Source organism: Lepisosteus platostomus, chromosome 3, assembly GCF_059453375.1.
Source record: "Lepisosteus platostomus isolate fLepPlt1 chromosome 3, fLepPlt1.hap1, whole genome shotgun sequence".
Lineage (NCBI taxonomy): Eukaryota > Metazoa > Chordata > Actinopteri > Semionotiformes > Lepisosteidae > Lepisosteus > Lepisosteus platostomus.
The window spans coordinates 3643679-3671587 of NC_142613.1; the positions used below are offsets into that span (position 1 = coordinate 3643679).

The 27909-nt window shown below is 54.1% G+C and overlaps 2 protein-coding genes across 2 annotated transcripts; one reads left to right on the forward strand and one right to left on the reverse strand.

Annotated features, from left to right (window-relative positions):
• The first annotated feature begins 1001 nt into the window (after positions 1-1001).
• On the forward strand, positions 1002-21184 carry tafa1a (TAFA chemokine like family member 1a). The gene is made up of 5 exons (XM_088623938.1): positions 1002-2716; positions 6169-6323; positions 16677-16817; positions 17399-17523; positions 19358-21184. Exons 2-5 carry the CDS (start codon positions 6179-6181, stop codon positions 19373-19375), a joined length of 429 nt encoding a protein of 142 aa, XP_088480064.1. The 5' UTR covers positions 1002-2716; positions 6169-6178; the 3' UTR covers positions 19376-21184.
• Positions 21098-27857, reverse strand: timm17b (translocase of inner mitochondrial membrane 17 homolog B (yeast)). The gene is made up of 6 exons (XM_088623937.1): positions 27778-27857; positions 26601-26700; positions 26141-26204; positions 25065-25193; positions 24141-24251; positions 21098-24010 (listed from the first exon to the last, which is right to left on the reverse strand). Exons 1-6 carry the CDS (start codon positions 27801-27803, stop codon positions 23922-23924), a joined length of 519 nt encoding a protein of 172 aa, XP_088480063.1. The 5' UTR covers positions 27804-27857; the 3' UTR covers positions 21098-23921.
• Positions 27858-27909: the final 52 nt, after the last annotated feature.

Genomic DNA, 27909 nt, shown 5'->3' on the forward strand with positions numbered 1-27909 from the left:
GCAGGTGATGACAGGTAACACACACACTTCCCCTCAGCCCCCTGAGCCTCAGTTCACTTCTTCTGCCTTCTCAGGTATGAGACCCTGTTAATTGTGCAATCTACAGCTGCAAGGGTGTCAGTTACAAGACGCACTAATTGGGAAGGAGGTAATCAGGGATAAAAATACTGCGGCTCGTGGAAGGAGGAGGGGCTGTCGGGCCGCAGCCCGGTCCAGGGATTCTGGAGAACTGTCAGATCGCAAGATCCCAGTGTTCCAAGGAATCACAGAACTGCTCTGGTAGAGACCAGCAGTTCTGTCTGTCTACCTATGTGATCTGCCTAACTGTCTAATCTGTCTGTTTCTTATCTAATCTGACTGTCTAATTTGTCTGTCCGTAGGTCCATGTTTTCACTTTTTTAGACACTTGTCTGCATTTCTGTCTAATCAGAAGCACCTTTAGGGTCATGGTGCTTTTTCAGAGCAAGCAGTCACTATGGACTATGGGAATGTGAATGTCAATCCCAGATCTAGAACTCAGTTGTCCCGAGCCAATTAAAATTCCCTCTCCCTCAGTGTCTACACTTCCCTCCACGCGCCTGACCGCGCGGACGAGTCCAGCGACCCGGCACCCCACTCTAACCAGCGGGGCTAAAAGTAGAGCAGAAATTCAGGACAGGAAAAAAATACAAAGTCCGCCTCTCTCCTGTCAACACAAGCAGCGCATCCCAGCAGGCGAAAACCATCTTCAAACGCACTCATTAACCACGCAAAGATCGCGATCCCTGAACTCCCTGTGCTCGACGACTGCTCCTCCAGGGGGGAGGGCGAGGGGCTCCTCCGGGGGGGAGGGCGAGGGGCAGGGGCTCCTCCGGGGGGGAGGGCGAGGGGGAGGGGCTGGGGCTCCTCCGGGGGGGAGGGCGAGGGGCAGGGGACATCTCCAGTGCAGGGCTGCTGGGATTGGAGCCCTTCCAGTCTGCTCCAGTACTTCGACGTGCCTGGTCCGGCAGTCCTTCCCTGCCCATGCCGATTGTCAACGGAGCACTTAAGGAGCGGGCTGCAGTGGACTGGACACTGGCCTGCACTGACGGGACAGGCAAGCCCCAGCAGGGAGCTGACCGGGAGTCCTGGCCAGCGTGCCAGGGGTGCTGTGCTCTGGTGGATACACGGATAGGAGCAACAGCCACTTCTACAGGATCCCACGCTCCGTCTCGAGAATCCAGCCTGGTCTGGGCTCCTCCGGGGTGGTCGTGTCAAAATGCAGCAGACGTCACAAGTTCAGCCAGCCTCAGACGAGAGCTATCCGAGCAGAGGGAGAGAGAGAGAGAGAGAGACACGCAGAACAAGGAATAAAATAAGGAATCTCATCCCAGAAACCGGAACAGCCCCCAGTCCTACTGGGGGAGGAAACTCAGCAGAGCTGCAGCCCAGTGGGTGATCTCCTGTCGCAGCCCGAGGTGCAGCGTGAGAGACTCTCAGATAATGACTTAGATTTTTGGTCTAAATGTCGAAGAATAATGTTTTTATTGTAAATCTATGTTACCGTGTTTCAGCAATTACACCTGCTTTGGCAACACTGTGATTCATGGATCAGGCCGACAGATCTCTCTCAATGTGGATCTGAGAGGAGAAGACAGGGACAGAGAGGAGGAGCAGGGAGAGGGAGAGGAGTAGGAGAGAGAGAGGAGGAAGAGGAGAGGAGCACAGGTACTGTAGGGTTGTGTGAGGAAGGGGGGGGGGCTCGTGAACTCCCCGACAGGGAAGCGCGCGTCGCTTGTTTGTTCTGTCATTCGCACCTGAACACGTTGCATCAGGAGAACAGCACCGCACCTGGAGCCGAGAGCCTGACGGCGAGGGTGCAGAAGGGCCGGCGGGAGGAGGGAGAGGGAGTCCGGCGGGAGGCGCTGGAAGGGGTTTCCGACATGACGGGGGAGAGGCAGCCGGAGAGGGAGCCGCCTGGAGCGGCAGCGAGGCAGCCGTGAGCACGAGCGGGCGGCTGCACGGACCGCTCCCAGCACCCGCGCCACCAGATCCCTCCCGGCTCCGCCCCTCGGACCCGCCTCCCCGCAGAGCCGGGGGCGGCCGGGCCGGTGCTGCGGCTCAGCTGGGAGAGCGGCTCCGCTGCGGAGGGGCCGGCGTGGGGACGCGTCTCTCCGGACGGTACGGCGCACTGTGGCCGCGCCAGGGGGACCGGACTCCGGGACTTTTTCTCACCAACTGCGCGCGGTTCCCCCGCCAGAGAGAGACATTTCATGAGCGATGCGCCGCACCAGGATACTTTCTTGAGGGGCTGTATTTCTCTTGTGTTGGACATCAAAAAATAAAACGTTAACACAGTTCCTCCTGCAAACGGATTGTGCTTTAGCGCGCTTTGCTTTGCTCTTGCCCTGACAACGAGAAACGAAAAACCCGCAAGCCCACTGATTGTGAAGGCTGTGAAGTGACAGGCGCGGCAGGTCTGCTCTCCAGCGCGCGGGGACGGGCAGGCTAGCTCGTGCCTGTGCTCGGGACAGCTGGGCTCTTCCACACCGAAGCGCACGGGGGCTCTCTCGCTCCGGTCCTCGAGCCGGCTGGACCGCTTCAGACCGAGCGCACGGGGGCTCTCTCGCTCCGGTCCTCGAGCCGGCCGGACCGTTCCGCTCCGCGCGCAGAAGGCCAGCCCGCGCTCGTCCCGGGACAGCAGGACTCCGACGCTTCGACACAGTGGAGCCCCCTGTCGGCGGTTCCTACCCCGGAGGTAAGTGGCGACTCTCCCCGCCGCTCGGAGCGCTGAGGGCGGTGGGGGGCGGGGACGCTCGCATATACAAACCGCACGTCGCAACGGGACTGATAAATGAAAGACGTGTTCAAATGGCCCAGCTGAACTTTTCTGTTTTAGAAGGATCTTCCAAATCTTTCCAATTTTTCCGTGCCCGTAGTTGCGATCTCCCCGAGACGTTAAATGATAAGTGGGTCGGTTCTGGGACTGGATCTCCAAGATCAGCCCGGGTCTCGGAGATCCGGCGAGCAGAAACATGTGACTCAGTTATCACTTTAGAGCCAACCTACCAGGGGAGAAAAGAAACGTTTCTTACTGGTCTCGGCAACGTTCAGGGTTCAGCACCTAGTGTGGGCTGCTGTTTCACAAAGACGGGCCGAGCTCTGTCTGCGTCCTGATATTGTTACCGCGCGGCCATGTGGACGCAGAGGATAACCGCGCGCGGCTCGTGCCCGTCGCGGTTACCTGTCCTCGAGGCGCTGGGTGCTGCGCGAGGGATCGGGGAGGGAGGTGTTCAGCACGGCAGCGATCTCAGCGACCGATCCCCCCCCTCCGCCACGCCCATCTCGCGCTCACAGCGCGCCGCCGTCCTGGAGTGCGCGCTCGCTCGCTCGCTCGGGGACGTGGGTGTGGATGAGTGACATCTGGGGTCACCAGGCCTGGAGGATTGTGGGGCTCACATCCCGGTGAGGACAGGGCTGTAGCTCGAGCAAAGGTTTTGCTCCAGAGGTATAAAAGTATTCAATGTATTTTTTAAACCCGACTGCTAAATTGATAAACTGAGCAAGGCCCTTCACCCCAACTGCTCCAGGGGTGCTGTATAAATGGCTGACCCTGCGCTCTGACCCCCAGCTTCTCTCTCCCTGTCTGGGTGTCTCCTGGAGAGCAAGCTGGGGTCTGTGAAAAGACAGATTCCTGATACAATTGTACAGTATATGGCCAAGAAAGTGATCTTATCTTAAATGAATCACTACGACAGCACAGACCACTTGGCTTAATAACAGCTCAGGGTGCGGCCCCCCTGCGCTCCTGACACCAGCTACCACCTGTTTCTCGCTCTGGTTGGGCGCTGACTGGAGCCCCCTGCTGTAACGGACTGTCCACGCCGTGTGCTGCTGTCTGTCGGGCTGTGTCCTCTGCTGTCCTCTGCTGTCCTGAGGGACGGTCGCGGACGGGAAGTCCAGCGCACACGCACATGTTCAGCTCCTCTGCTCTCGTAATTCAGTCTGTCCGTGTGCAGTTAGGGTTCCCTCTGCAGATCTGACCATTAGGGAGAACTTAAGAAGAGTAGACTATTCTGGATCCCCTGAGAGGAGTTTTTACTACGTTGTCCACAGATATCTATCCCTGGTCACAGGCACTCAAAGGAAGTTATTGCCCTCAGTCTCTGGGATCCACAGGGACAGGCAATGGGATATGGTGGCTCGTCCAATGGCTGTCTTCCAGGAACACTGTCCCAGCCTCGGAGCTAGAGACACTGTCCCAGGCTCCGCGATAGAGTCACTGTCCCAGTCTCCGAGCCAGAGGCACCGTCCCACCTCTGAAATAGAGTCCCTGTCCCAGCCTCCACCATAGAATCACTGTCCCAGCCTCCAAGATAGAGGCACTGTCCCTCAACTGAGATAGAGTCACTGTCCCAGCATCGGAGCTAGAGGCACTGTCCCTCAACTGAGATAGAGTCACTGTCCCAGCCTCCGAGATAGAGGCACTGTCCCTCAACTGAGATAGAGTCACTGTCCCAGCCTCCGAGATAGAGGCACTGTCCCAGCCTCCGAGATTCAACTGGGACCTGTGATTTACACCCCGGCCCGCCCAGCGCTGGTGCAGCTGTCTGAGTGTGTGTGAGCCTGTGTGTGTGTGTGGGAGTGAGTGTGCGCTTGTGCACACGTGTGTTAGTGTGCGAGTATGAGTGTGTGCATATCTACATGGATGCAGGCATACCCGTGTGTGGGATTGTGCACTTCTGCTTGTGTACGTGTGTGTGCATGCCTTTCACGTATGTGCGTGTGTGTGCTGTGAATGTGTGTGTGCACGAGTAGGCTTGTGTGCGTGAGGAGTGTGTGTACAGTATGTGTGCTCGTGTGTGAGTGAATAATGCTGTCTCATTACTAAGCCCAGAGATGTAATTCATCCCGTTCCCCTTCTGTTACGCTAAGTGGGTAGAATTTGATATTGTTATTTTTTCAGACTTTATTTCTGTCAGTTCCTGGCACCGGCCCGCAATGATTGACATAGGGAAGTGCAGCTGCACGTTTTCCAAAAAGAACTGTTTTTCTGATTCGATTTCCCCGTGGGGGCGATATGAAAGGGTGCGTGTTTTCTTGTTCTCGTCCTGCCACGGCACATCCAGAGGATTGTGGTCCGATTATTAGTTCAGAGTGACTTCACCCAGAGGGGCTCACCAGGCACGCATGTGTCTCTCTGTGTGGCAGGGCTGTGGCCGGTGTATAGGTCTGCACCTTGGGGAAGTGTTGCGCCATTTCTTACTCATAGAGGTGACACACCCCCTGGGTGTCCACCTGCCCCAGTGGGAGTGGGGTGTGTCCTTTGGGACAGCACTAGTGTCCTGTCCTGGGAGGAGACAGCAGCGCGGGCAGAGAAGAGCACTCTCTCTCAGGTGTGTCCTTGGGGACAGCACTAGTGTCCTGTCCTGGGAGGAGACAGCAGCACGGGCAGAGAAGAGCACTCTCTCTCAGGTGTGTCCTTGGGGACAGCACTAGTGTCCTGTCCTGGGAGGAGACAGCAGGGCGGTCAGAGAAGAGCACTCTCTCTCAGGTGTGTCCTTGGGGAACCCATTTTCCTCCCTGTCCCGTCATATCAGTACCCTAACACTGAGCCTGTCCTCTCTGGACAGCCAGGTCTGCCTGTGTCCAGTCTCTATGGCCAGGCTGTGGTCACTGAGCCTGTCCTCTCTGGGCAGCCAGGTCTGCCTGTGTCCAGTCTCTATGGCCAGGCTGTGGTCACTGAGCCTGTCCTTCATCAGGGTCTGCTCCTCTTTGCTGCCTCTCACCCAGGTCAGATATTCAGCTAGAGTGCATTGTCAGTTTAGAGACCTCTAGCATTCCAGTTTGTGTTGTGTTTGTGTGTTTGTGTTCCAGTGGGTGAGGTAGAGTTGCTTGGTCTGTGCTGTGATTTGTTTGACTATGATTCGTGTGTTGTAGCTGTGCTTTACTCAGCAGGGCCTTGTGGTAGTTGGAGCTCTGGTCTCTGTGCAGCCAATATTGTACAGAACTCCCTGTGCAGGGCTCCTGTGGGGTGTCTGTCACAGTTGAGCTTCACCCTGATCTGCGCGTGAGTGAACCCCACACTTCCAGGGGTCGGACTACACCTTCAGATGTTTCGGGATCTGTGTGCGCGTGTCGGGGCGAGGGGAGGGTTGAAGTCTCAGTCACCCCTGTGCCCCCCCTCTCATGCTGCCTGTCTCTGTGCAGTGCTGTCGCCATGCCCGGCCTGCGCCCTCTGTACCTGACGCTGTGTGTCTCCCTGCTGTGCCAGCAGTCCTGCACCAGCCGGCTGTACCTGCACCCCCACTGGCACCACCACCAGCACCACTACCAGCACCCGGAGAGGGTGGTGCCCGTCATCAGTGAGTCTGCCCTCTTCTTCCTCTTCCTCTTCCTCCTGATTGCGCCGCGACTCGGCTTACCTGCAGCCCGGGAGCTGGCACGCAGACCAGGAGCGCCAGCTGGTTTCTGTGGCCCTGGCGCTGCCGGCTCAAGCCTGGCCCACGCCGTCTGCCAGCTGTGGGGCCCCACTGTGGGCCTCGGGCGGGGGCTTGCAGACCGGACACCAGTGGGCCCGGTGCAGCCCTGGCGAGACCTCCTGGCAAGGAGGGCCAAGGGGGAGAAGGCAGCCGCCTCAGTGTGAGCGCTGGTGCTGCTGGGATGAGCCTGCGCCGTCAGGTCAGGAGCTAGAGGACGGTCAACAGGACGGCACCCATGAGGGGGCTGGGACTGGGCTCTCCCAGCATTCCTCGAAGGATGCCAGGGTGTAAACAACATGGCAGGGCAGCTTGTTCCAGCCCCCCACAGCTCTTTGTGCAAAGACCTGCCTTCTGTTCTCCGTTTTAAGGGGACTCCTGCGTGGGTTCCTCTTGTGTCCGTTGGTATGTGTCTCCGAAGACGCTCGTCTGTTGATGCCTCTGAGCAGTTTGTCCTTGAATCAGGTCTCCTCGTAGTCTTTTCCCCTCCTGACCGCGGAGGTTTGGCTCCTCCAGCCTGTCACTGTAGGACAGAAGCCGAAGCCCCAGGATGTGTCTGGGTGCCCTTCTCTGGGCAGAGGGGGAGTCTGGAACGAGCTGCCCAGCCAACGTCTTTTGGGAAACGGCTGGAAGAGACCCTGAGGTCAGCGAGCTCGGGGCCGAGTGGCCTTCTGTCATTCCTGTCCTTTCTGAAGCTCTTCAGGCAGGGACAGACACACAGAGAGAGGCAGGGTGAGCAGCAATACTGGAGGTAGAAAGATACAGAAACAGGGGCGAGAGGGAATAAAATGGGGGTACAGAGGGCTCATGGGATAAGTGGGTCGCAGCTGAAGTTGTTGTTTGGCAGTGTGATGGGGAAGGTGGCTCGTTAACACCACAGCATCACCTGTCACCCCGAGGCAGTGAGATTCGCACTCTGTCTCCTGGCACAGGAGAGCTACACCGACAGCACACACACTCTCTCACACACACAGCCCCCCTGAAGCATGACGCAGCTGAGAACAGACACCCGGGCACGTTCGCACCGTGAGCTACAAACATCACACCTCACAGAACAGGTGGGGTTTCTTTCCTTTTACGGTCTTCAGCAAAAAAAAAAAACTCCCTCCTCTTCTTCGAAAGGGACGTGTTCTGTTTGAGAACTGGTTGATTTTGTCCGTGTCCACACCTGTCTTTTCAAACCGTCTTTCAAAGCGTCTTTTTGTTATTTTAAAAGCAGACTAGGCAAACACACAGCGCCCCTCAGTGGCTGACTGAGAGCAGTGTTACAGTCAGAGAGAGCTGCGTCAGGCCTTCTGTTGGAAGGCTGAGCTTGGCTGTTGGCGCTGTGGCACCTGCTATATATCCTTTTTACTTTAAACTTAGATTTCAGAAGTGAGACAAACACCCATCATTTCTCTTGCTCTCTGTTTCTAGCCAGACTGCACTGTTAAACTAAAGGGCCATGCATTTACGCACAGGGTGGTGGGAGTGTGGAACGAGAAGCCCAGCTGGGAAGCCTGACTTCCTTCATGAACCAGCTGGATGAGATCCTTGGACCGATTGGCTTGTAGCAGCCGAAGAGCTTAATCTGGCTGAACGGCTCCTCTCACCTCTCAGCTTTCTTATGTTCTGAACTCTGGCGAGAGAAAGAGAGCTGGGCTCTGTCCTGTGGAGCGAAGGGGTTTGGCGTTATGCTGTAGCAGAAACAGACGAAACCGCGCTGCGTCTCCTGCCCTGCAGAAGCTCGTGATCTGTGCTTCCCTGTGCCGTAACTGCCCTGCTGTCTCTGCTGTGCCGCACTAAGGCGTCTCTCCCTGCCTGAGCCCGATCGGCCGGGCTAGGACCTAGGCCCCCGTGGCACCAGTCCGCCACTGACCTGCCGGCCGCGCCCTTGGGCACCTTTCTCCCGCGGCGCGTTCCAGACCGCTCTCTGCCTCCTCGGCCCAGATCTCCGTCTCCCTCGCCCCCCCCCCCCGTCCCGAGCCGGTCACGCTGGAGGTACTTCTGTTTCAGCAGAGCCGGCCTGTCTCCCAGCTGAGACGCTGCAGGTGTCTTCCTCCCCGACTGGGAGCAAACCTCCCGGAGGCTTTCATGTGTGTGTGTGTTAGTCTGTGAGTGTGTGTTAGTCTGTGAGTGTGTGTCTGTCAGTATGGCTATGTATGTTTGTGTATCTGTTGTGTGAATGTACGTGTGTGTAAGGATGTGTGCATTTCTATTACTATCAAAGACAAAGTCTTCACAGAGGTAGTTAACCCACACAAACAGATGCCTACAACAAGACGACAACTTTTGACAATCCCAGTGGAGTCTTATTTAAGACTGAATCAGTGCTCAGACTTTCTGAGGTGGGGCTTCCCCTCTCTGAGAGCCAAGAGACGTCCCTCCCAGCCACAGGATTGCAGGCAGTGAACGAGGGCGGCTGTATTACTCATCTTTAACTGACCTGCAAGGGGTCTGAGATGTGCGAGACCACCTGCCCAGCGGAGAGAGAGAGAGAGAGTCACAGGAAGAGAGCAGTTCGATGAAGAGAGGAGCTTGAAGAACAGGAGGCTGGTGGACCGAGAAAGAGGAAGAGGGGAGACGGGGTCACAGATGAGTGGGCCTGTGGAAAAGGGGGTGCAGTCCAGCATCAGGGAGATTAATCCCGAAGATGAGAGCGATGTTCCAGACCAGAGATCTCCTGCCTCGCTCCTGCACGGACACGGGCTCCTCTGGCCTTCATTCCTGCCAAGATCCGAGAAGTGTAACTGGATCAGTTGTTGGCCTCATGGACAAGATTAGCAAGATTATCTTTAGCAGCTAATTAAGATGCTTGTCCTATAAAGTCTGAAGCGTTTTGGCTCTCTGGGACTTGGACTGGAGGTCACCTGTCAGGACACCTCTCTGAACTGCGATCATGCAATACCACAGATACCCCAGGGGTACTCTGAGAGGGGGGAGGAGCTGCCCCAGGGGTACACTGAGAGGGGGGAGGAGCTGCCCCAGGGGTACACTGAGAAGGGGAGGAGCTCTCTCTTGCTGCTGAAGAGCACCCCCAGGAGGTCAGCTTGTTGAATCCAGAGTTATTCCAGTGTGTAACAGGATGCAGCTGGCGGTGTCCTGCAGGTGGCGCTCCTGAGCCTTTAGCCCAGCTCCACCTGGAGCTATGGCTCCGCCGAGGTGCATGCTGGGCCAGGAGCGAATCAAGTCCTCCCCTCTCTCGCCTGCGACCTTCCTTGTGCCCCGGTGCTGTTGGAGCCTGCTGTGTCTGGCCTTGCTTTGCTCCAGCGATCGGGACAGGAGAGCTCCTAGTCTCCGTGCAGGAAACCCCAGGGTGGGCTTCAGGAGATCCTTCCTCTGCCATGCACTTCTGCAGTACTCAACATGTTCCTCATCCCCGGGCACGTCTGCAGGGCAGAGCGAGAGTCTTTTTCCTGCAGGCTTGCCGCCTTTGAAATGGGCAGAAATGGAGCAGAGCTCTAACATGTCCTCTGGCTTCTTCTGAAGGGAGTCGTGGCGACAATACCCACCTGGCTCCCACCCCCAGCACCCACACCAGAGGAACATCCTCTGACACTGAGCGTGGGGTCGCCCCAGTCTGGGCCAGAACTGGGGTTTGAGCTCAGGCCTCGGTATCGACCGAGCGAAGGAGCAGTTCGCACCTTGGGCATTAACTCATGGCAGTAAGGCTGCCAGGGGTCTGATTCTCGTGTCATGGGCACACAGTGGTGAAGTCACAGTGCTCACTGGATTTCAGCCAGCCTCAGCCCTGGATGTATTCATTGGACTTGAAGTGACCTATGGAACTGCAGAGCAGGACTTTAGGTCCCCTTTAAACAGGCCTGTCTTACATGCAGGTGTTGAGGTTACTGGGGGGTCAGGCTGATGACCCCAAGACACGCCGGCTGAGTGCACTGGGTAGCGATGGGACCTGCGTACGAGCGGTATGCTATTAGCATCGAGGGAAAATCTTTGAACATAGTTTTTCACCCCTCCCTCCCTCTGTACTCCCCAATCCCTCACCTGTATTCCCAAATCCTCTCTCTGTATCCCCAACCCCCCCCCCCCATCAGCCTCCCTGTCTCACATCACACCCCTCCCAGCCCCGAGAGAGCAGCAGCAGCACTAACAGGAGCAGCAGAACCCACATCAATAACACCCTGTGGAGTGAGCTCGCTGGAGCAGGGCCGTGGGAGAGAGGGGAGCTGGCAGACAGCCGGCTGAAGGACAGGCAGTGGAGCAGACAGAGAAGGAAGGAGGGATAATTCCTCACACTTATATAGCGCTTTTCTGGATGGCTGGGATGGAGAGAAGAAGCAGGCGGAGGTGTGAAACAGACTGTCGTGGCAGCAGAGTCTCCGCCTGGCCCTGAGGCCAGGCCAGGAGAGGACCGCAAGCAGAAGAGCTCAGCGAAGAAAGAAACAGACAGACGCCACTGGAATAAAGCACCTGAGACCCGCCTTCCTCCCCCAGGCCCCAGAGTCAGAGGGCAAGAGGCTGTCTCCTCCCCCCCTCCCTCTCCCGCTGTCCATGGTCCCGAGCCGGATTCGCTGTGAATTTTAAGCGGGTTACTGGGACGAGCGAGGCTGGGTTTGGGTCTGCTTGGAGTGGCTGGCCCAGGGTTTCCTGGCACAGCCGCCAAACAGGGCCCCCCCATGGCGAAGCCAGGTCCCTGCAAGCCTGTGGCAGAGGGCACGAGAGCCCTGGGCTCAGCTGTGAGAGCCGAGGGCGCGGAGGTGGCCGCAGGGCGGCCTCCACGTTTCCTCCATACCTCCAGTGTGAGGCATGAAGCCGAGGCAGCTGGCAGGGAGGGAATCCCCGGGGCGATGGAGAGCCGACGATCCCAGACCTGTCTGGAGCACCAGGGATGTGTCATTCCAGAGCACTTTGTTTTCATGGAAAGGGAGCTGGAAAACGGAGTGAGCTGATGAGCATGTCGTTGTTGTGGGGGTCGGAGGCGAAGGCTGAACACAGAGGCCGTGAGAATTTAATTACAGAGCATGGCCAGACCCGACAGACACAGCACTCCGGCCAGTGGCTCAGAAGCACCAGAGGAGACAAGGCCTCTCAGCCCGTCTAGCGACTTTGATCGTCAGCAGGTAGTTGATCCCAGGATCTTAACCCGTTGTTTCTTGAAACAAGCCAGGGATCGGCTTCAACAACGTATCTGTACAGCTTGTTCCACATCCCCACCACCCTTTGTGTACAGAAGCGCCTCCTGTCCCGACAGGACGACCTCATCCACCTGTTTCTTGAAAGAAGATAGGGTATCGGGTTCAGCAATGAGGCTGGGCAGCTTGTTCCCCACTCCCACCACCCTTTGTATAAAGCTGTGCCTCCTGTTTTCAGTTTAAATTGTACTTTGCCATAGTTTTAGCACCTGTCCTCTGGTACTTTTCACTGTTGATTATAAAGAAGTAATTAACTATTATGCAAATTGCCTAAAGAATAAAACTTTCTCAAATATTGTTGATAAAGTTCTTTTATCTTTATCAAACATCTCCCTAAATATAAATATACTTGGTCATAGGCTCCGTTCCTGTCCATGACAGCTGCTGCTTGTTTAAAGAATTGCAACAGGAGAAACAAGCAAGATCTGCCTGTTCTGAACCCTTGCCTCCTAGAGTTCTGCTGCTGTACAGATGATCCCCCTGTTCCAATTAGTCTTCCATGAGACAGATCGAAGTCTGACTTGCTGCTCTATAACTGCTTGGCTCAGATTTGTCACCCTGTTTCTGGATAGGTGCAACATTTGCAATCTGCCTCCCAGTGGGTAGTCCTCCTGTCTCGGAAGAGTTTTGTCCACAGTGCATGAATAAGGTGTTTTCTTAAGGGCAATCGCGTGCTCCATCAGGCACTGGGCATTTGTTTCTAGTGTTTCCAGTGTCTCTAACACAGCTGCCTCTCCTACGCTGGTACTATTATTATGATAGCAGTTCAAGTAGGGAGCTGCGTCACCAGGCGTGGGCTGCAAAGGAACAAGTAAAGGTTTATTCCAGGCTGAAAAGAGGAGAAAGACAACACAACGTTTCGACCTGACACCTGAAGAACGCTCCACAGCTGAAACGTTTTGTTTTCTTTCTTCTCTTTTCAGCAGGGAATAAACCTATTACTTATTATTATTATTATTATTATTATTATTATTATTATTATTATTACTTAATAATGAACTGTCTGCCTCATCCTGAGGCGTGTTGCTGACTTCTTCCTCCGTGAGCATGTGGATGACTGTCACCCCTCAACAACTTGAGGGCCCTCATGCCCCCACTGTGGTTTAGACCCAGACCCAGAAAGCAATCAGCCGTTTTCTCTCATCAACATTCACCGTATTCTTGATTGTTTCAGAAATAAAATGATGTTTGTTATTACTGTTGCACAGGTCTTTTAGAGCTTGATAGAAAATGATGTCATACTCTGGAGGACAGAGAGATATTCCCGGCTGTCTATTCAGCTCAGAGACAAGTGGGAGCTGCCTGAAATCCTGGCAGCATTGCCAACCTGCCTGCCCGCGCTGGGGGTACCTCTGGGGCTGCCCTGAGACCGCAGCCCAGACACAGAGGCCGAGAGTAACGGGTCGAGAGGAAGGACTCAGCTAGAAATAAGAGCCGGAGTGTGTGCGTGGGTGCTCGTGTGTGCGTGTGTGTGTACGTGCCTGTGTGTATTTGTATGTCACTGTGTGTGTGCATGGATGAAATGTGCGTGTGCAAGTTTGTGCATTTGTGCACGCAGCTCTGTATGTGTGTACATTAGTGTGTGTGTAATTGTGCATCTGACTGTGTATGTGTGCATTTGTGCACTGCAGGTCACAGCCGTCACACTTCCTGAATGGATCTGAATTAATTAAAGGATGAGTGAAGATGAATTACGGTTTTTCCAACAGTTAAAGAGACACATCCCTTCAGCTGTGACTAAATTGACTTGAGGCAGATTTAACTTTACTTTTACCCCCCCTGGCAAAACACGTGCACAGATGTACAAATTCACCAAGAGCTCATTAATCAACGGCTCTTTGCGCCGAGAAGTTTCCCACCACTGTGGTTAGACCCAGTCAGAAGGCAATCAGCAGGTGTCTAAACTGACTGTAACACTAAAGTCCCTTGGAGGAGTCTTGGCTCTCTGCCTGAGTTACCCCTCTTCTCTCTGTATCTCTTCCTCTCTCCTGGCCCCTCTGTCTCCCTGATGCCCCCCTCCCACTCTTCCCCAGCTCGTCTCCTTACCCTGGATACCCTCCCCATCTCTCTGTCTCCCCTGTCTCTGCAGCCCTAATGGATGACAGCGCAGTGCTGCTCATTGATTTTTAATGCCTAGCTGAGTGCTCTGCTGTTCCAGCTGTCAGTGTGGCTCCCACTGACAGGAGAGGCAGGAGAGACAGACGAGCGGTGTCCCCCTGCAGCTCCCTGCTGGCAGCCCACTGGAGCTCAGCAGGTGGGAGCCTGGCCAGTACCTGGATGGGAGACCTCCTGGGAAAAACTAAGGCTGCTGCTGGAAGAGGTGTTAGTGTGACCAGCAGGGGGCGCTCACCCAACAGTCTGGGGTTCTAATGCCCCAGTACTGTGACCAGTACATTGTACTGTAAAAGGGCGCCATCCTTCGGATGAGATGTAAAATCTGTGGTCATTAAACATGCCAGGGCATTTCTCAAAAAGTGTAGGGGTCCAGAGTCCAGTCTTGGCCTCCTAATAACCCCCCTCTCTGAACTGGCTTCATCACTCTGCTCTCCTCCCCACTGAGAGCTGGTGTGTGGGGAGAGGACTGGAGCATCATCCAGGTGGGGGTGGAGGGGATCCCCATTACCTGTACAGCGCTTTGAGTGGGATGTCAGGAAAAGCGCTATAGAAGTGTAAGGAATTATTAGGAGAGGCAGAAGAGGGGAGTGAGAGTGAGACTGAGAGAAGAGTGTGAAAGGAGGAGAGAGGAGAGGGAGAGACCAGCTGACATCAACCAGCCTCAGGACAGCAGAAACAACACGAAATAAAGTCAACCAAATCACAGCACAACCCAACACTACCTCACCCACTGGAACACAAACACACAAACACAACCCAAACAACACTACCTCACCCACTGGAACACAAACACAACACAAACTGGAAAGCTAGAGGACTGTAAACAGACAATACACACTAGCAAAGTATCTGACCAGGGTGAGAGACACCCTGTGATCACAGCCTGGCCATAGAAACTGGGCAACACAGGCAGACCTGGCTGTCCAGAGAGGACAGGCTCAGTGACCAGAGAAAGAAACTAGGAGACACAGGCAGACCTGGCTGTCCAGAGAGGACAGGCTCAGTGACCACAGCCTGGACATAGAAACTGGACACAGGCAGACCTGGCTGTCCAGAGAGGACAGGCTCAGTGACCACAGCCTGGCCATAGAAACTGGACACAGGCAGACCTGGCTGCCCAGAGAGGACAGGCTCAGTGACCACAGCCTGGACATAGAAACTGGTCACAGGCAGACCTGGCTGCCCAGAGAGGACAGGCTCAGTGACCACAGCCTGGCCATAGAAACTGGACACAGGCAGACCTGGCTGCCCAGAGAGGACAGGCTGTGCTCCCACTGCCAGCAGGGAGAAGCAAAGACAGAGGTGCACTTCCTACTGCACGGTGAGAAATACTCGGGGGATTAGAAAAACATGCTTCCCTAAAATAACAAATCTAATCCTAGAATTTCCACACCCGTCAGAATCAGAACACTTACTGATCCTGCTGGGGGAGGAAACTCAATAGAGCTGCAGCCCGGTGATCTCCTGTCACAGCCTGAGGCACAGTCCCTAAAATAATAATAATAACAACAATAATAGTATGTCATTGTCCTGAATGTTTGGAAATGGTTATGGATTTTACTGCTTTGGCAACACAGTTATCAAACGGCCGTGCCAGTGAAGGGATGAGGAATAAGGGGGAGTGTAAAAGCTCTTCAGACAGTAGCTTAGTAGTTGAACAATTTTTTTGCATTTTCTTTTCTTTTAAAGTGCTTTTGTTCTCTCCCCGTGTCTGGGTGGATTTCCCTGGAGACTGCAGTCCATTATCTGGCTTTCCAACCCCCCCAATGAGAGAATAGGCGCTCAGCATGGGGATACCTGAGCTTTCAGACTCACTCTCCGATCAGAGCACGGTCTCTCACACTAGCACAGGAGTCTGCCTTGAGAACACACCCTCCTTTCTCCCCATGCTGCCATTATCGGCACACCCTCAACCAGACAATCTGCACTGGGGCCTTGGGCTCCGGCCCTGGGGGTCTGTAGGCCTGGGGTTTGTGTGGGTTTCCTCCTGTGAGCAGGAGATGTGCTGGTAGGTTCATTGGCCCTGGTGTGAGGGCGTGTGTGTTTGAGTCTGTGTCTGACCTGCGGTGGACTGGGGACTCACGCCCAGTGCTGGCCAGGATAGGCTCAGGTCCCCTGTGAGCCTCTAATGGATAAAGTGCATTTAGATTTTAACATACAGAGAGCTATATTAACAATTCTCTCTCCATTGTATTAACTATATTCTCTGTGCAATATAGTCCTCTCTCCACTATATGAACTATGCCATCTGCGCTATATTAACTGTGTTCTCTCCACTACTGTGTATTAAATATGTCCTCTGTAATATATTAACTGTGTTCTCTCCACTGTATTAACTATGACATCTGTGCTGTATTATTGTTCTCTTTGTTGTATTATCAATACTCTTTTTGCTGTAGAAACACTGCTCTCTCTACCATATTAACTGTACCCTTTGCTACACTGACATTGCTCTCCACACTGTATTGTCGATGCTCTCTCTGTGTAATATTAACAGTCTTCTCTCTACTATATTAACTATACCTTCTGTGCAATATTAACTGTGCAATATTGCTCTCTCCACTGTATTAACTGTACACTATGTGCTATATTAACAGTGTTCTATCCACCGTATTAACAATAATTTCTGTATAATGTTAACTATAACCCCTGTGCTATATTAACAGTGTTCTCTGCACTGTAATCACTATACTCTCTATGGTATATTAACTGTTCTCTCCACTGTATTAAGATACTCTCTGTGCTATATTAACAGTGCTCTCCGTACTGAATTGTCAATACTCTCACGGTGCTTTATTAACAGTGTTCTCTCCACTGTATTAACTATACTCTCTGTGCTATATTAACAGTGCTCTCCGTACAGAATTGTCAATACTCTCTCTGTGCTATATTAACTGTGTTCTCTCCACTGTATTAACTATACTCCATGCGCTACATTCACTATACCCCTGTGCCATATAATCTTCCTCCTCCTCCTCTCTCCGGTCTGCAGGTGGGGGGAAGTGTGAGGTCATCGCTGCTCACCGCTGCTGTAACAGGAATCGGATCGAGGAGCGCTCCCAGACCATCAAGTGCTCCTGTCTGCCGGGGAAAGTGGCCGGCACCACACGGAACCGGCCCTCCTGCGTCGACGGTATCCGGCACACACCACTCCAGAGGGCAACGGCTGTCACAGCGACAACACACACAGACACAACACGGCAACCGGCAGAGCTGGCGAGCACAGAAATACTAAATAATACTCACGTTTTAGCACAAGGAGCAGCCTACGGAAATGTTATGGGAGAAGTCTCCCACCTTTCTGTAAATTCCTCACTCTCTCCCAAACTGAAATTCAAGGAGCTTTATTGCCGTGATTAGTGAATTACAGTGTCCCCGAAGTAATAACAATGAGCAAAATCATTTACAGACGTTCTCAACACAAACATCTGATTAGACACTCTCACACACGCTGTCTCCCTGACCGACCGCGGCAGCGTTGCCAAAGCAATCAGAGGCTCTTGCAGCAGAAAGCCCTGTTGGTATTGGAGAGCCCCTCAGGCTGTGACAGGGGATCGCGTACGGAGCCCCTGTTCTCGTGGGGCTGGAGGGGGTCCTGGGCCTGGCAGGGGTGGGCATGCTGGGATGCGCTCTGTTCTGGAGGAGAACGTGGGAGCTGGCGGGCCAGTCCAGCCCCTCACCCCCTCACCCCCCCTCTCTCTCTCTCTCCCCCAGCCTCCATCGTGACGGGGAAGTGGTGGTGCGAGATGGAGCCGTGTCTGGAGGGCGAGGAGTGCAAGACCCTGCCTGATAATTCGGGCTGGATGTGCTCCACAGGCAATCGCATCAAAACCACCAAGGTCTGACTGTCATCATTACTCACTGCTGTCCACTGCTCTCAGCTACACCCTGTACCCCACTGTCTTACACACAGTACCCCACTATCCTATCCCTCTTCCTACTCAACTACACCCCATATCCCATTTCTGTCCAACCTGCACCCCAGTGCTGAATCCCTCCATTCGTCTCCCTTACACCCCTACCCCGCTCCCCTTCATCTCGTAACGCGCTCCCTTAAACCCCAAACCCACTCACCCCACCGCTCAGCGTCCTACCCCCCCAGCCAGTCCCCTGCACCCCACTGCGCGGCTCCCCCATATCTCTCCTGAGCCGTACGAGCGTGCCGAGACGCAGGAAGAGCGCTGGGGACTCCCACAGAATTTTGACATATCGATTTTTAAATGCACAATGTGTTTTTTTGTCTGAGCCCAGCTGGTGAGCCACGGGGGGAAGAGATGTATTTAATTGCACGCCCACAGATGTATTGGATGTATTGCACTTGCCACATCAATACGGCAGTCCCACTGCAGTCCTTACAGCTGTGACGCAGCCAAGACCTTTAGAACACAGCGCTAGTGACAGCAGAGGCGTTTCAGATCCTCCTACCCAGTACCCCCCATTAGTTCATGAGGTTTAACACAGAAAGCAGAGCACAGACGCATATGGACGGTGCACAGTGCTCATTTTAAGCAGATACGGGGGGCAGTACAGGCCTGCAAGTGGGGTTGCATTATTGCTCCTCTTTCAAAAGAAGAGAGAGACCCAGTTCCAGTTCCAGCCACCTTCCTCTCTGAGCGCTGCATTGGCAATCTCGTTAGCACCTTGCGTGCCGACTGGCTCCTCGCCGCCACCGGTTCCCAACGCCTGCAGCTCGGGCTGCGTCTTGAGGGCAAGGACGTGTCGTTGTCATCGGGCTCGTTCGCGTTCCCCGTTTCCGCTGCGGAGGTGTCGGAGACGGCACTTTCGCTCCTGCGCGTGTGACAGCTGCCCTCCCTCTCCCTGCAAGCCCGGTGCACGGACTCATCCGCCGTCACCTGCTGCGGTGGGTCTACCTTTAGCGCACACCCAGCCCCAGACGGTCTCACGACAGACCGAGCTCCTCCGCCCCGCCCCGCCCTTTCGGCCGGGCATGTGATCCTCCCGAAAAACCAACCGGGATCACATTCCCGCTCCAGATGGATCCACCAGGAGCGTCTGTACCTCCCGGCTCGTGGCAGTGAGAACGAGGAAGATCAGACAGGCTCCTCCAGCCCACTGGGCCCTGCAGCGCCATCCAGATACAGGAGGTCTAGTGCCTCCTACTGGGCTACCCGGGCTTGCCCTCCCCCCCCCCACACACACACACACGTGACCAGCCTGGCGCCTGGGGGCCGCCAGCGATCCCAGTTCCCCCCCTTATTACCGGAGCCTGGATACTTTCGCCCGGCAGGCTTCACAGCCCTCCGGAAACACCCTCACCCGCTGGGACAATCCGGCACGCTCCTGCTGGCCGTCCGCTTTCCCAGCTGGAAAGGGGGCGTGAGAGGTGAACCAGGTGAATCCGGAGGCTGCAAACTGATTTCGGAAGCTCCAGGTGCCTGAGGAAGCCCTCGTGTCAGATCCCAGCAGGCAGAGGAGGATGCTGCCGTAATGAGGGCTTAGACAGGGGGCGCCTTATTCCACTGCTGAGCAGCTGTCCGGGACAACCTTCCCAGCTGCCTCAGGGAACGGCAGGGAAGGGTTCAGGAACCGATGAGCTCCGGAGCAGTGAAAGGGAACTGGAGCCACGGCTGTGAGGTCTCCACACCTAGATCCCACACTGGTTCATCGCTTTAGACAGCTCGTAACGCTCCTCTGTTTGTCTGTTTTGCACAGATCCACCCACAGCTCTGAAAGGTTCCGGTAGGTCCCGGTCCGCTCTCTCCCGCGTTCCTGGGGCTCCCCGCCACGGGGGGGGGGAGTGAGGGTCGAGACCCTTGGAGATTGCCTGGGATTCCCGGAGCGCGGACAGAACCGAGAGGGCAGAGAGGGGCTCTACGGGGGGTGGGGGTGGGGTGCTCTGAGCAGGGGGAACTGCAGGTGGAGGCAGCATTGCCCCGGGGGAGTGTTATAATCGTCGCGCTTCAGGGGCACTGAGCCCCCAGTCTCCAGGACTCCAGGACATATCTGCTGCCACCACAGATTTTAGGGGACTAAAAACCAGAACCTGTAGCCAGAAGAAGTGGGAGGCAGGAGGTCCTGGAGACCTGGACAAGACAGCGCTTTCTGATGATCCAATCAATTCAGCCCAAGACAGTTTGAACGATCTCTCTAAAAGCAATTATCTGGAAGGATTAGAAACTTTCCTGGTGGAAAACCAGGACACACATAGCCCTTCGGGCCCAGGAGAGGAGTCGCTGCCGCAGAGCGCAGAGGTGCTCCTGACCGCACAGCTGGCCATTCCTGACCCACTGGGCAGACGTTCTGTCCAACACAACTCGCATTTCCACCCATTTATACTCCGGGCCACGTTACTGGACCAGTTTGTCGGAAACAGCACTCTCAGCAGTACACCAGCAGAGGTCTCAGGTGGGATATGGATCCAGAGCCCTGTGCTGCTCTCTGGATTATCGGATCGATACAGTCAGCAGGGGAGCAGCAGGAGGCGGGTGAGCCACACCACCGGCAGAGAGGAGCCAGGCAGCACTCAAGGTGCCAGCCTCCGGCGAGAGAGCCAGCTGGACTGCTGGTTCCGATCCGGCCCTGGCCTGGTCTCTGACAGTCAAGCCCTCAATCCGAATGACTCAATCGGTGTCCCCGAGGCTCCTGCAGCACGAAGAACAGGGAAAGCAAAGGCGTCTGCAACTGGGACACCAGGCTTCCCGTTTTCAGTTCCCAGTATGAGGCTCCGGACCCTGGGAGACTGTGGAGACCCTGGTACAACAGGCTTTCTGTTTTCAGTTCCCAGTACGAGGCTCCGGACCCTGGGAGACCCTGCGACACCAGGCTTCCTGTTCTGTCGCTCCAGGACTGTGGAGTGATCTCCCGTATCTCCCGGTCAGTCCGCACTTTCAAAACCCGTCTCAAAATCACTCACAGACCGCGGCTTTTCATTCTGTTTAATTTACGTGCTTGGACGTGTGTAGCTCTTACTGTTGTTTTCCTGTACAGTGCCGTGAAAGGCGCTATATGAAATAAAGGTGGCTGTTATGTTGGCACAAATCATCTGGGAGACGCGACGGGGCTCTCGGGAGGACTGTGGAAGACAGCCGGGGGGTCGGAGGGTGAACTCCACGCCAGAGCCTCCTTCCCTGCTGAACTGGCACGATGAAAGATCAGGCAGGTCAAGTGACACAGGAGGCCTTAACACATCAGACTTATCCTGGGCCTCAGGACTGGGCTGGGCTGGGCCGGGCCCCCACTGAAACAGAAAAGCACAGCTTTGCTGACGGACGATGACAATGCTGTCAACAGTGGGCACAGGCCACCAGGCTTAACTTCTACAGCTGTTCATGGGACAACAGGGGTGACATTTGTAGTACAAGACCCTGAGATGAGCCCTGTGGAAACAGTTTGCTGATGCTGACAAAGACGTCCCCCCAAAAAAATGTTTTTCAACAGGTGAGGCAACATCGATATGATTCAACCACAAAATACTTTATTTAAAAATTTAAAAACTTTTTTCAGCATTATAAATAAAATCTGTTCAGAAAACTACAAGAATTGTCTTTATGCTTCCATTTTTAAGCCCTAAAAACAAAAACACAAGTTTACAAACCCCCTAACGCCTTTTATGCAAACACTTTTTTACAAGAGACAGAAGGTGGAGATGAGGAGGGAGAGAGGGGGGTGGTGTACGACAGAACAGTGCTGAATTTAAATTGAGGGTGCACGATTCATACCATTTTTGGGGAGCAGTACAAAAAATACATATTGGGTTGGCTTATGAATGCACAATCCCACATCATAACGTGATATTTATTCCACGATCCCCCTCACCGTCTTGATACAAGCCGAAGACATTACATCGACAAATTAGCATCACATTGTAGTATCAATTGTCACTGCTCAATGCCAACTATAAATAAAAATGAGGCTCCTTGCAGTAACACTTAAACAGTATAATTAAAAAGCACTACAAGTCTCTATAGTGACAAATGATGGTCTAAGAACAGCATTTTCAATAAACGGCTAATTGAAATGAGCTTAAAAAACATCAATGCTGGACGTCCTTTCTTGCAAGTGCTGTAACTGTATTTAGTTGATTGATTAATCAATCAAAACGTCATGCTCTCTCATTTCAGGGCAGCTATTACATTCTTTTCAAAATGGAGGCTTCATAATGCAGCACAGTCCTGTGAAATCAACGCCGTTTCCCTTTCCACGCCTGTCGCAGCTGTAACTGAGCTACACGCTAGCCTTGGGGATAAAGGAGGGGACAGGAAATTGGGGACAAACAGCACCAGTTCTGTGAACTGCAGGTCCCAGACGGCCAGCTGTGCTCCAGGATACCCCCAGCTCTGTGGTGCCTCAGAAATGCACCATGTGAACTTCCCCTCCAGTCTCCCGTCTCGACCCTCCGCTGAAGGGCTGGGTTCAAAACGGAAAACGAAGAGACCCAGGCCCTCCCGAGGACCAGGCCGGGCAACGCCATCCTCACCATCCTCTCCAGGGAAGCAGATCGGGGCTTACAGCTCCACCTGCTGGCGGGTCTTAGCTTACACACGGCTTTTGATCCCTGTAAAAAACACCGACCAGCACTTGCAACCGTGAGGTGGCTCACTCGGCCTAGCTTCGTACGCGTGGTGCTGCACGGCAGAGGCAAAAATAAAAAACCGTCTCCTCTCTGTGGAGCTGTGGGGAAGGCAGTGACAGACGTGTCCCTGTCTATGACGCGGGTGTCGAGTGTTTCAGCTGGAGCGCGGGGCCTCGAGGGGCCTGCCTGTCAACGCCACCCTTATCAGTTCCCTGCTAGGCAGCTCAGTGCCAGGATGCAGATGGGGCTGTGAATCACTTCGCCACAAGGTAAAAAAATCCCCCTGAAACCCCATGTGAACTATTTGCAATTTTTGTTTATTCTGCAAAAATGCCATTTTTCATCCCGTTTCCCAAACTGTCTGCTTAAACAGCCTCTGCTGCTGCATATGTGTTAGTGCTACTGTCTCAAGGTTGTCAGTTAAAGAGCCCTACTGCTCCTCCTGCCACAGAGGCACAGCCACTTTGTGACTGGTGTTGTGTCCACTGTGGGCTGTAAACAGCAGAGCTGGAGGACAGAGAGAGAACACAGCATAGCCTGTTGGGACAGCCCGTCAGGAGAGAGAGAGCACAGCCTGTCGGGAGAGAGAGAGCAGAGCCCGTCAGGAGAGAGAGAGAGAAAGAGAGAGAGCAGAGCCTGTCGGGACAGCCCGTCGGGATCAGGATCGGGAGAGGGAGAGGGAGAGAGCACAGCCTGTCGAGAGAGAGAGAGAGAGAGAGCAGAGCCTGTCGGGACAGATCATGAAGAAAGAGAGAGCAGAGACTCTCAGGACAGATCGACAGGAGAGAGAGCACAGACTTTCAGAACAGCCCATCAGGAGCGAGACAGTACAGCCTGCTGGGACAAGTGCATGCAGGTATGAAAAATAAAGCAGGATCAACAGTCCCAAATCTGAGATGACCCCTGAGTTGCAGTACTGACAGTAGGAACTGCGCTTTCAGTATGGGGTTCTCATTAACCCCCAGTAGCACCAATTTAACACGTGCTTCTTCATACATATGTAGATATTAATGACTGTCCTGGGTTCGACGCACCTGGACCTGTGGGCTGCAGGCTGAAAAGCAGGGCTGCTCAACCTCCAGGCCCGGGCCTGCAGCACCAACCGCACTCCGACCGCTTGTTCGGCTGGTCCTGCCCCCTCACGGCCCGTGACCCGGTGCAGGACCAGACCGGACCGCTTCACGGGCTGCGGCGGGGCACAAGCGCTGCGTAGGAACAGCGCCAGCCGGGAGAAACGCCAGCGCACTCTCGCTACGCGCGAGTGGTGCGTTCACGCTCAGAAGAGCGAACTCCGGGCGTGCAAACGGGATCGAGTTCTGCTCCGGTTATTTTTCTTACTCCCAGAGTCCAAAACGAGCTTTTCCAGGCCCTCTGACAGGCCTCTTCAATTTGCAGTTTATCCAAAAGGCATAGAAACGCAGAATCTAAGCGATGGAGATGCGAAGCCTGACAGTTTGTCTTTTGTTTCTCAGAGAGCGGGGATCGATCCGAATCTGATTTGTTCTGCTCCAAGTCTAAATTCCCTCCCTGCGTGCGACACTGTTTCAGGCCTGTAAAGGGAATCTCCCAGCGTGCTCTGGGGGAAGGCCCTGCCAGTGTCCCAGAGCAGCTTCCTGGCCGTCTGTCTCTCCCTCTCTCCTCCTGTTGGTCTGTCTACCCGGGTCACAGTGAGAGTGCCTGCTGCCCAAGGTCCGGTTCTCGGCCCTACTGGTACTGTCCAAACCCGCGGTACCCCTGCTGCTGGCTCGGGTCCTTCGGGGGAAGCTGGCTTGGGTCTTCGACGAACGGGCTCGCTGCAGGAGAGACACACAGGCAAGCGCCGAGCGTGAGACGGCACCGGCTCTCCCACGATGAGCAGGAAACTCTCGATGCGAGCGAGCGAGCGAGCAGGCGGAGTTGGGCGGGGGGGGGGGGGGTACTCACGGTTCTGGAACTGCTGGGCGGTGTATCTGGTGAGCAGGATGCCGAAGCCCTCAATCAGAGCCAGAAGGACCCCTCCCATCATGGCTGAGCCCACCATGGCCAGCGGGCCGCCTGAGAGAGGACACACACACACACAAACACAAAAAGATGTCAGCCTTGCTTCCTGGCACAGGGGCTCACTGCATAGTGACCGGGCTGCGGGACAGGGGGGATCTGAAACTCGTCCCCTTATGAAACAGACAGACGTGTCTGGTTAACTGGCCACTGATTCGACCTCTGGAGCACATTCTGCTCAAGAACCTAAGGACTTAAAAGATCTCAAACCTAGTTAACTTGTTTTTCCTGCTGAGTGTTTTATGGCGAGCTAATTTACTAATTTTCCTGGTGAATGTTTTAAGGTGACCTAGTTCACCAGCTGCACTGTTTTTTTGCATTTTATGGTGAGCTAGTTGACTAGTTGTTCCGGGGAGTGTCTTCCCGGCGAGCTAGCCGACTGCTTTTCCGGGTGAACTAGCCGACTGCTTTTCCCGGCGAGCTAGCCGACTGCTTTTCCGGGTGAACTAGCCGACTGCTTTTCCCGGCGAGCTAGCCGACTGCTTTTCCCGGCGAGCTAGCCGACTGCTTTTCCCGGCGAGCTAGCCGACTGCTTTTCCCGGCGAGCTAGCCGACTGCTTTTCCCGGCGAGCTAGCCGACTGCTTTTCCCGGCGAGCTAGCCGACTGCTTTTCCCGGCGAGCTAGCCGACTGCTTTTCCCGGCGAGCTAGCCGACTGCTTTTCCCGGCGAGCTAGCCGACTGCTTTTCCGGGTGAACTAGCCGACTACTTTTCCCGGCGAGCTGGCCGACTGCCTTTCCCGGCGAGCTAGCTGACTGGTGCCTGGTGCCTGGTGTCCCCGTGCTGCTGGCGCGGCGGCGCGGTCACTCACTGCGTGCGGCCAGCACGGCCCCCGTCATGGCTCCGCTGGTGATGGAGTTCCAGGGGTCCTCCTTGCCCCGCAGCTTCACCAGGCTGCAGTCGATCGTGGAGAAGAGCCCGCCCCACACCGCGAAGCTGCCTGGCAAGACACACACACACACACCGCAGGGCGTCACCCCGGAGCGGCTCACTGAGCAGGTCACAGGAAACCTTCAAGTTTCACAGGGGGCTAGCGTATTGCAAGCCAACAGCAGACACTGGCGGGGGAGTCTGCACGTCTTCCTTAACTGGGGGCAAAGGTGCACTGATAGACTGGAGTTTGATATGCTCTGTCATGCTTCACACATGCAAAGAGACAGCACAATAAACCTGCTTCGCTATACTGCAAAAATGCATCTCATTTGTTTGAACTGTCTTTATCGTGATTTGTTTCGCTTTTTTGTATAATGTTTTGCTTTGTGTTGTATTATAGACTTGTGTGAGAATGGCCTACTTTTTGTACCATAGCGTAACTTTAATACTGTGTATTACACTGTGCGTGACCTGAAAAGTACGTACTTTGTACAATTGTGCACAAAATCTAGAAAAAAACTGAATATCTTACCAGGATATTCTGGTATCTGAAGGTGAACATCTCACCTTGTAATTTACAAATCAATTAATATTAAATACAGTACTATACAGACCTGAAACCCCATGATCTAAAGTCCTGAATGTACCAGTTCACAACTTGTGGTCTGAGGACCCCTTGTGGACAGTTATGTTACTACAGGTCATAGTAGACACGTGATGTGAGAAACGTCCTGTCTTTAAAGTCTGCAAAACAGCACCAGCTATCTTGATAGGCTACTCAACACACACGGGCACTGTCGTGCTTGGTACGTATTAATATATTGGAGTTAATGAATAGGAATTTAGAAATTTAAGGTGCATACATCACAAATGTTGACAGCGCGTGTTTATCATGTCTCTGTGTTGCAGCTCTTAGTGTGCCAGATCTCTGCATCTAACAGAGTGTTATAAAAACCAGAAACCAGAAACAGCCTAACCGCAGCTGCGTAAAGCAGACTGAGGGGTGACACTCACCTCCGATTTGGGGGGCCCGGATTCTGACGGCTTTGGCGCTGCCCCTCAGCCTGTGTCGCATGCCCTGCACAGAGAAACGCCTCTCTGTTAGCTGCGGTTTCCCCTCAGAGACAAGACCACACGGTACCGTACTGGGAGTCCCCCGTGGCCATGATGATCTCAGAAACACTGTGTATATGCACCGCAAGAACAGTGGAAGCTCTGACGGCAGTGCAGTGCTCGTACAGCACTTTCTCCTCGCCCAGCGGTTATCTGCTGAGGTGCTGGACAAGGGCTGGCACGCAGTATGAACAGCAGCGCTCAGAGAAAAGCCAGAACAGGCTGCTCTGGTCCTGGAGAGTTAACGGCAATCCTACCTGACAACCGAAGACAGTTAAATTGAAGCTCTTTCCTGGAGCAGCTGTTAAACAGTTAAATGAGCTCCACCGTGCAGAGCAGGTGAGAGTCTTCCTCTACTCACCACAGGGGCGTTGCGGAAGCCTTTGACGGCCTGAAAGATGCCCCCTCCTATTGCCCCCATCGTGAATGCCCCCCCACAGTCATCCACTATCCTCCACGGACTGCAGAGGGAGACAGAGGGGGCGGAGGGGGGATCAGGGAGTGTTACAGGGAAGAAGAGGGACAGGGAGTGGAAGGCCAGGGGAGAAGAGGAGGAACGTTGGGAAGGAAAAGGGAGATCGGAAAGAGAGGGGGGCAGGGGAACGAGAGGGAGAAGGGCAGGGAGAGGGAGAGGGAGATGGAGAGGGAGAAGGGCAGAGTCGAAGGACAGATTAAGAGATGGAGGAAAGAAAAGGATGAGAGAAATATGGGGAGAAATAAAAAAGAGCTATTAACAACCCATCCAACCAGTATCCCAAAGTCTCGTAATCCTAGTAGGGGCCATGGAAACTCAGAGCCTATTCCAGAACTATAGGGCTCGGCTACACTACACCCTGGACAGGACACCAGTCCCTCACAGGAGACACACCCACCCCGGACAGGACACCAGTCCCTCACAGGAGACACACCCACCCCGGACAGGACACCAGTCCAACACAGGACACACACACAAATCCTGGAAGGAATACTAGTCAATCACAGAAAACCACAACCGACAAAATCAACATATTTTACAGTAAGAACACATCAGCGAAGTGTTTAAAAATAACCAAAAGCAAATCACACTGAAATACACTACTGTCAATCCTGCACTGTGTTTTGCAAACGTACGCACCGCACAATTGTTAATAAAATTAAGATCAATAACGTATACAGCCTATCCGCGTATTCAAAACACAGGTCGAAGAGAAACTGTAAGGAAAACATTTGAAACGCAGCAACTATTACTGTTCACAAAAGGTCGTGAAACACGTAATACGTCAACGATTTTTTAAACAACCTGCGTGAAGAATACTGAAGTTTATCTGAGATTTGACCTGATATTTCCAAGCAGCCAAATCGGCATTATATAGATTAGGACTATCGTTCAGTTACATAACTAAACAAGCTCAACTTGACATTAGCAAAAACAAACATTTCGTGTGGCTAAAAGCCAAATAGACTCGGTATTAAAAAGGTCATAAAACACGAAGCTAAAAACGTTTTTATTATCTCCTGCAGCATTTTAAAAGCTAGCTCTCCACTGGGCTGTACATTACCAGGGCTCTCGAGCGTACTCCTCCATCTTAACCACACAAACACAACACTGGGGGCTGATGACGTACGAAGCCGGCAATGGCAAGCGAAGAAAGCACGTGTCATGTGACAGGAGTGCACAACCCCTCATTGTT

Coding starts and splice junctions, on each gene's coding strand:
- tafa1a (XM_088623938.1), top strand. CDS start 6,179: ATGCCCGGCCTGCGCCCTCTGTACCTGACGCTGTGTGTCTCCCTGCTG. Junction 6,324..16,676: donor GAGGGTGGTGCCCGTCATCA/GTGAGTCTGCCC, acceptor TCCGGTCTGCAG/GTGGGGGGAAGTGTGAGGTC. Junction 16,818..17,398: donor CCGGCCCTCCTGCGTCGACG/GTATCCGGCACA, acceptor TCTCTCCCCCAG/CCTCCATCGTGACGGGGAAG.
- timm17b (XM_088623937.1), bottom strand. CDS start 27,803: ATGGAGGAGTACGCTCGAGAGCCCTG. Junction 26,205..26,600: donor GCTTCCGCAACGCCCCTGTG/GTGAGTAGAGGA, acceptor TTCTCTGTGCAG/GGCATGCGACACAGGCTGAG. Junction 24,011..24,140: donor CGCCCAGCAGTTCCAGAACC/GTGAGTACCCCC, acceptor TCTCTCCTGCAG/CGAGCCCGTTCGTCGAAGAC.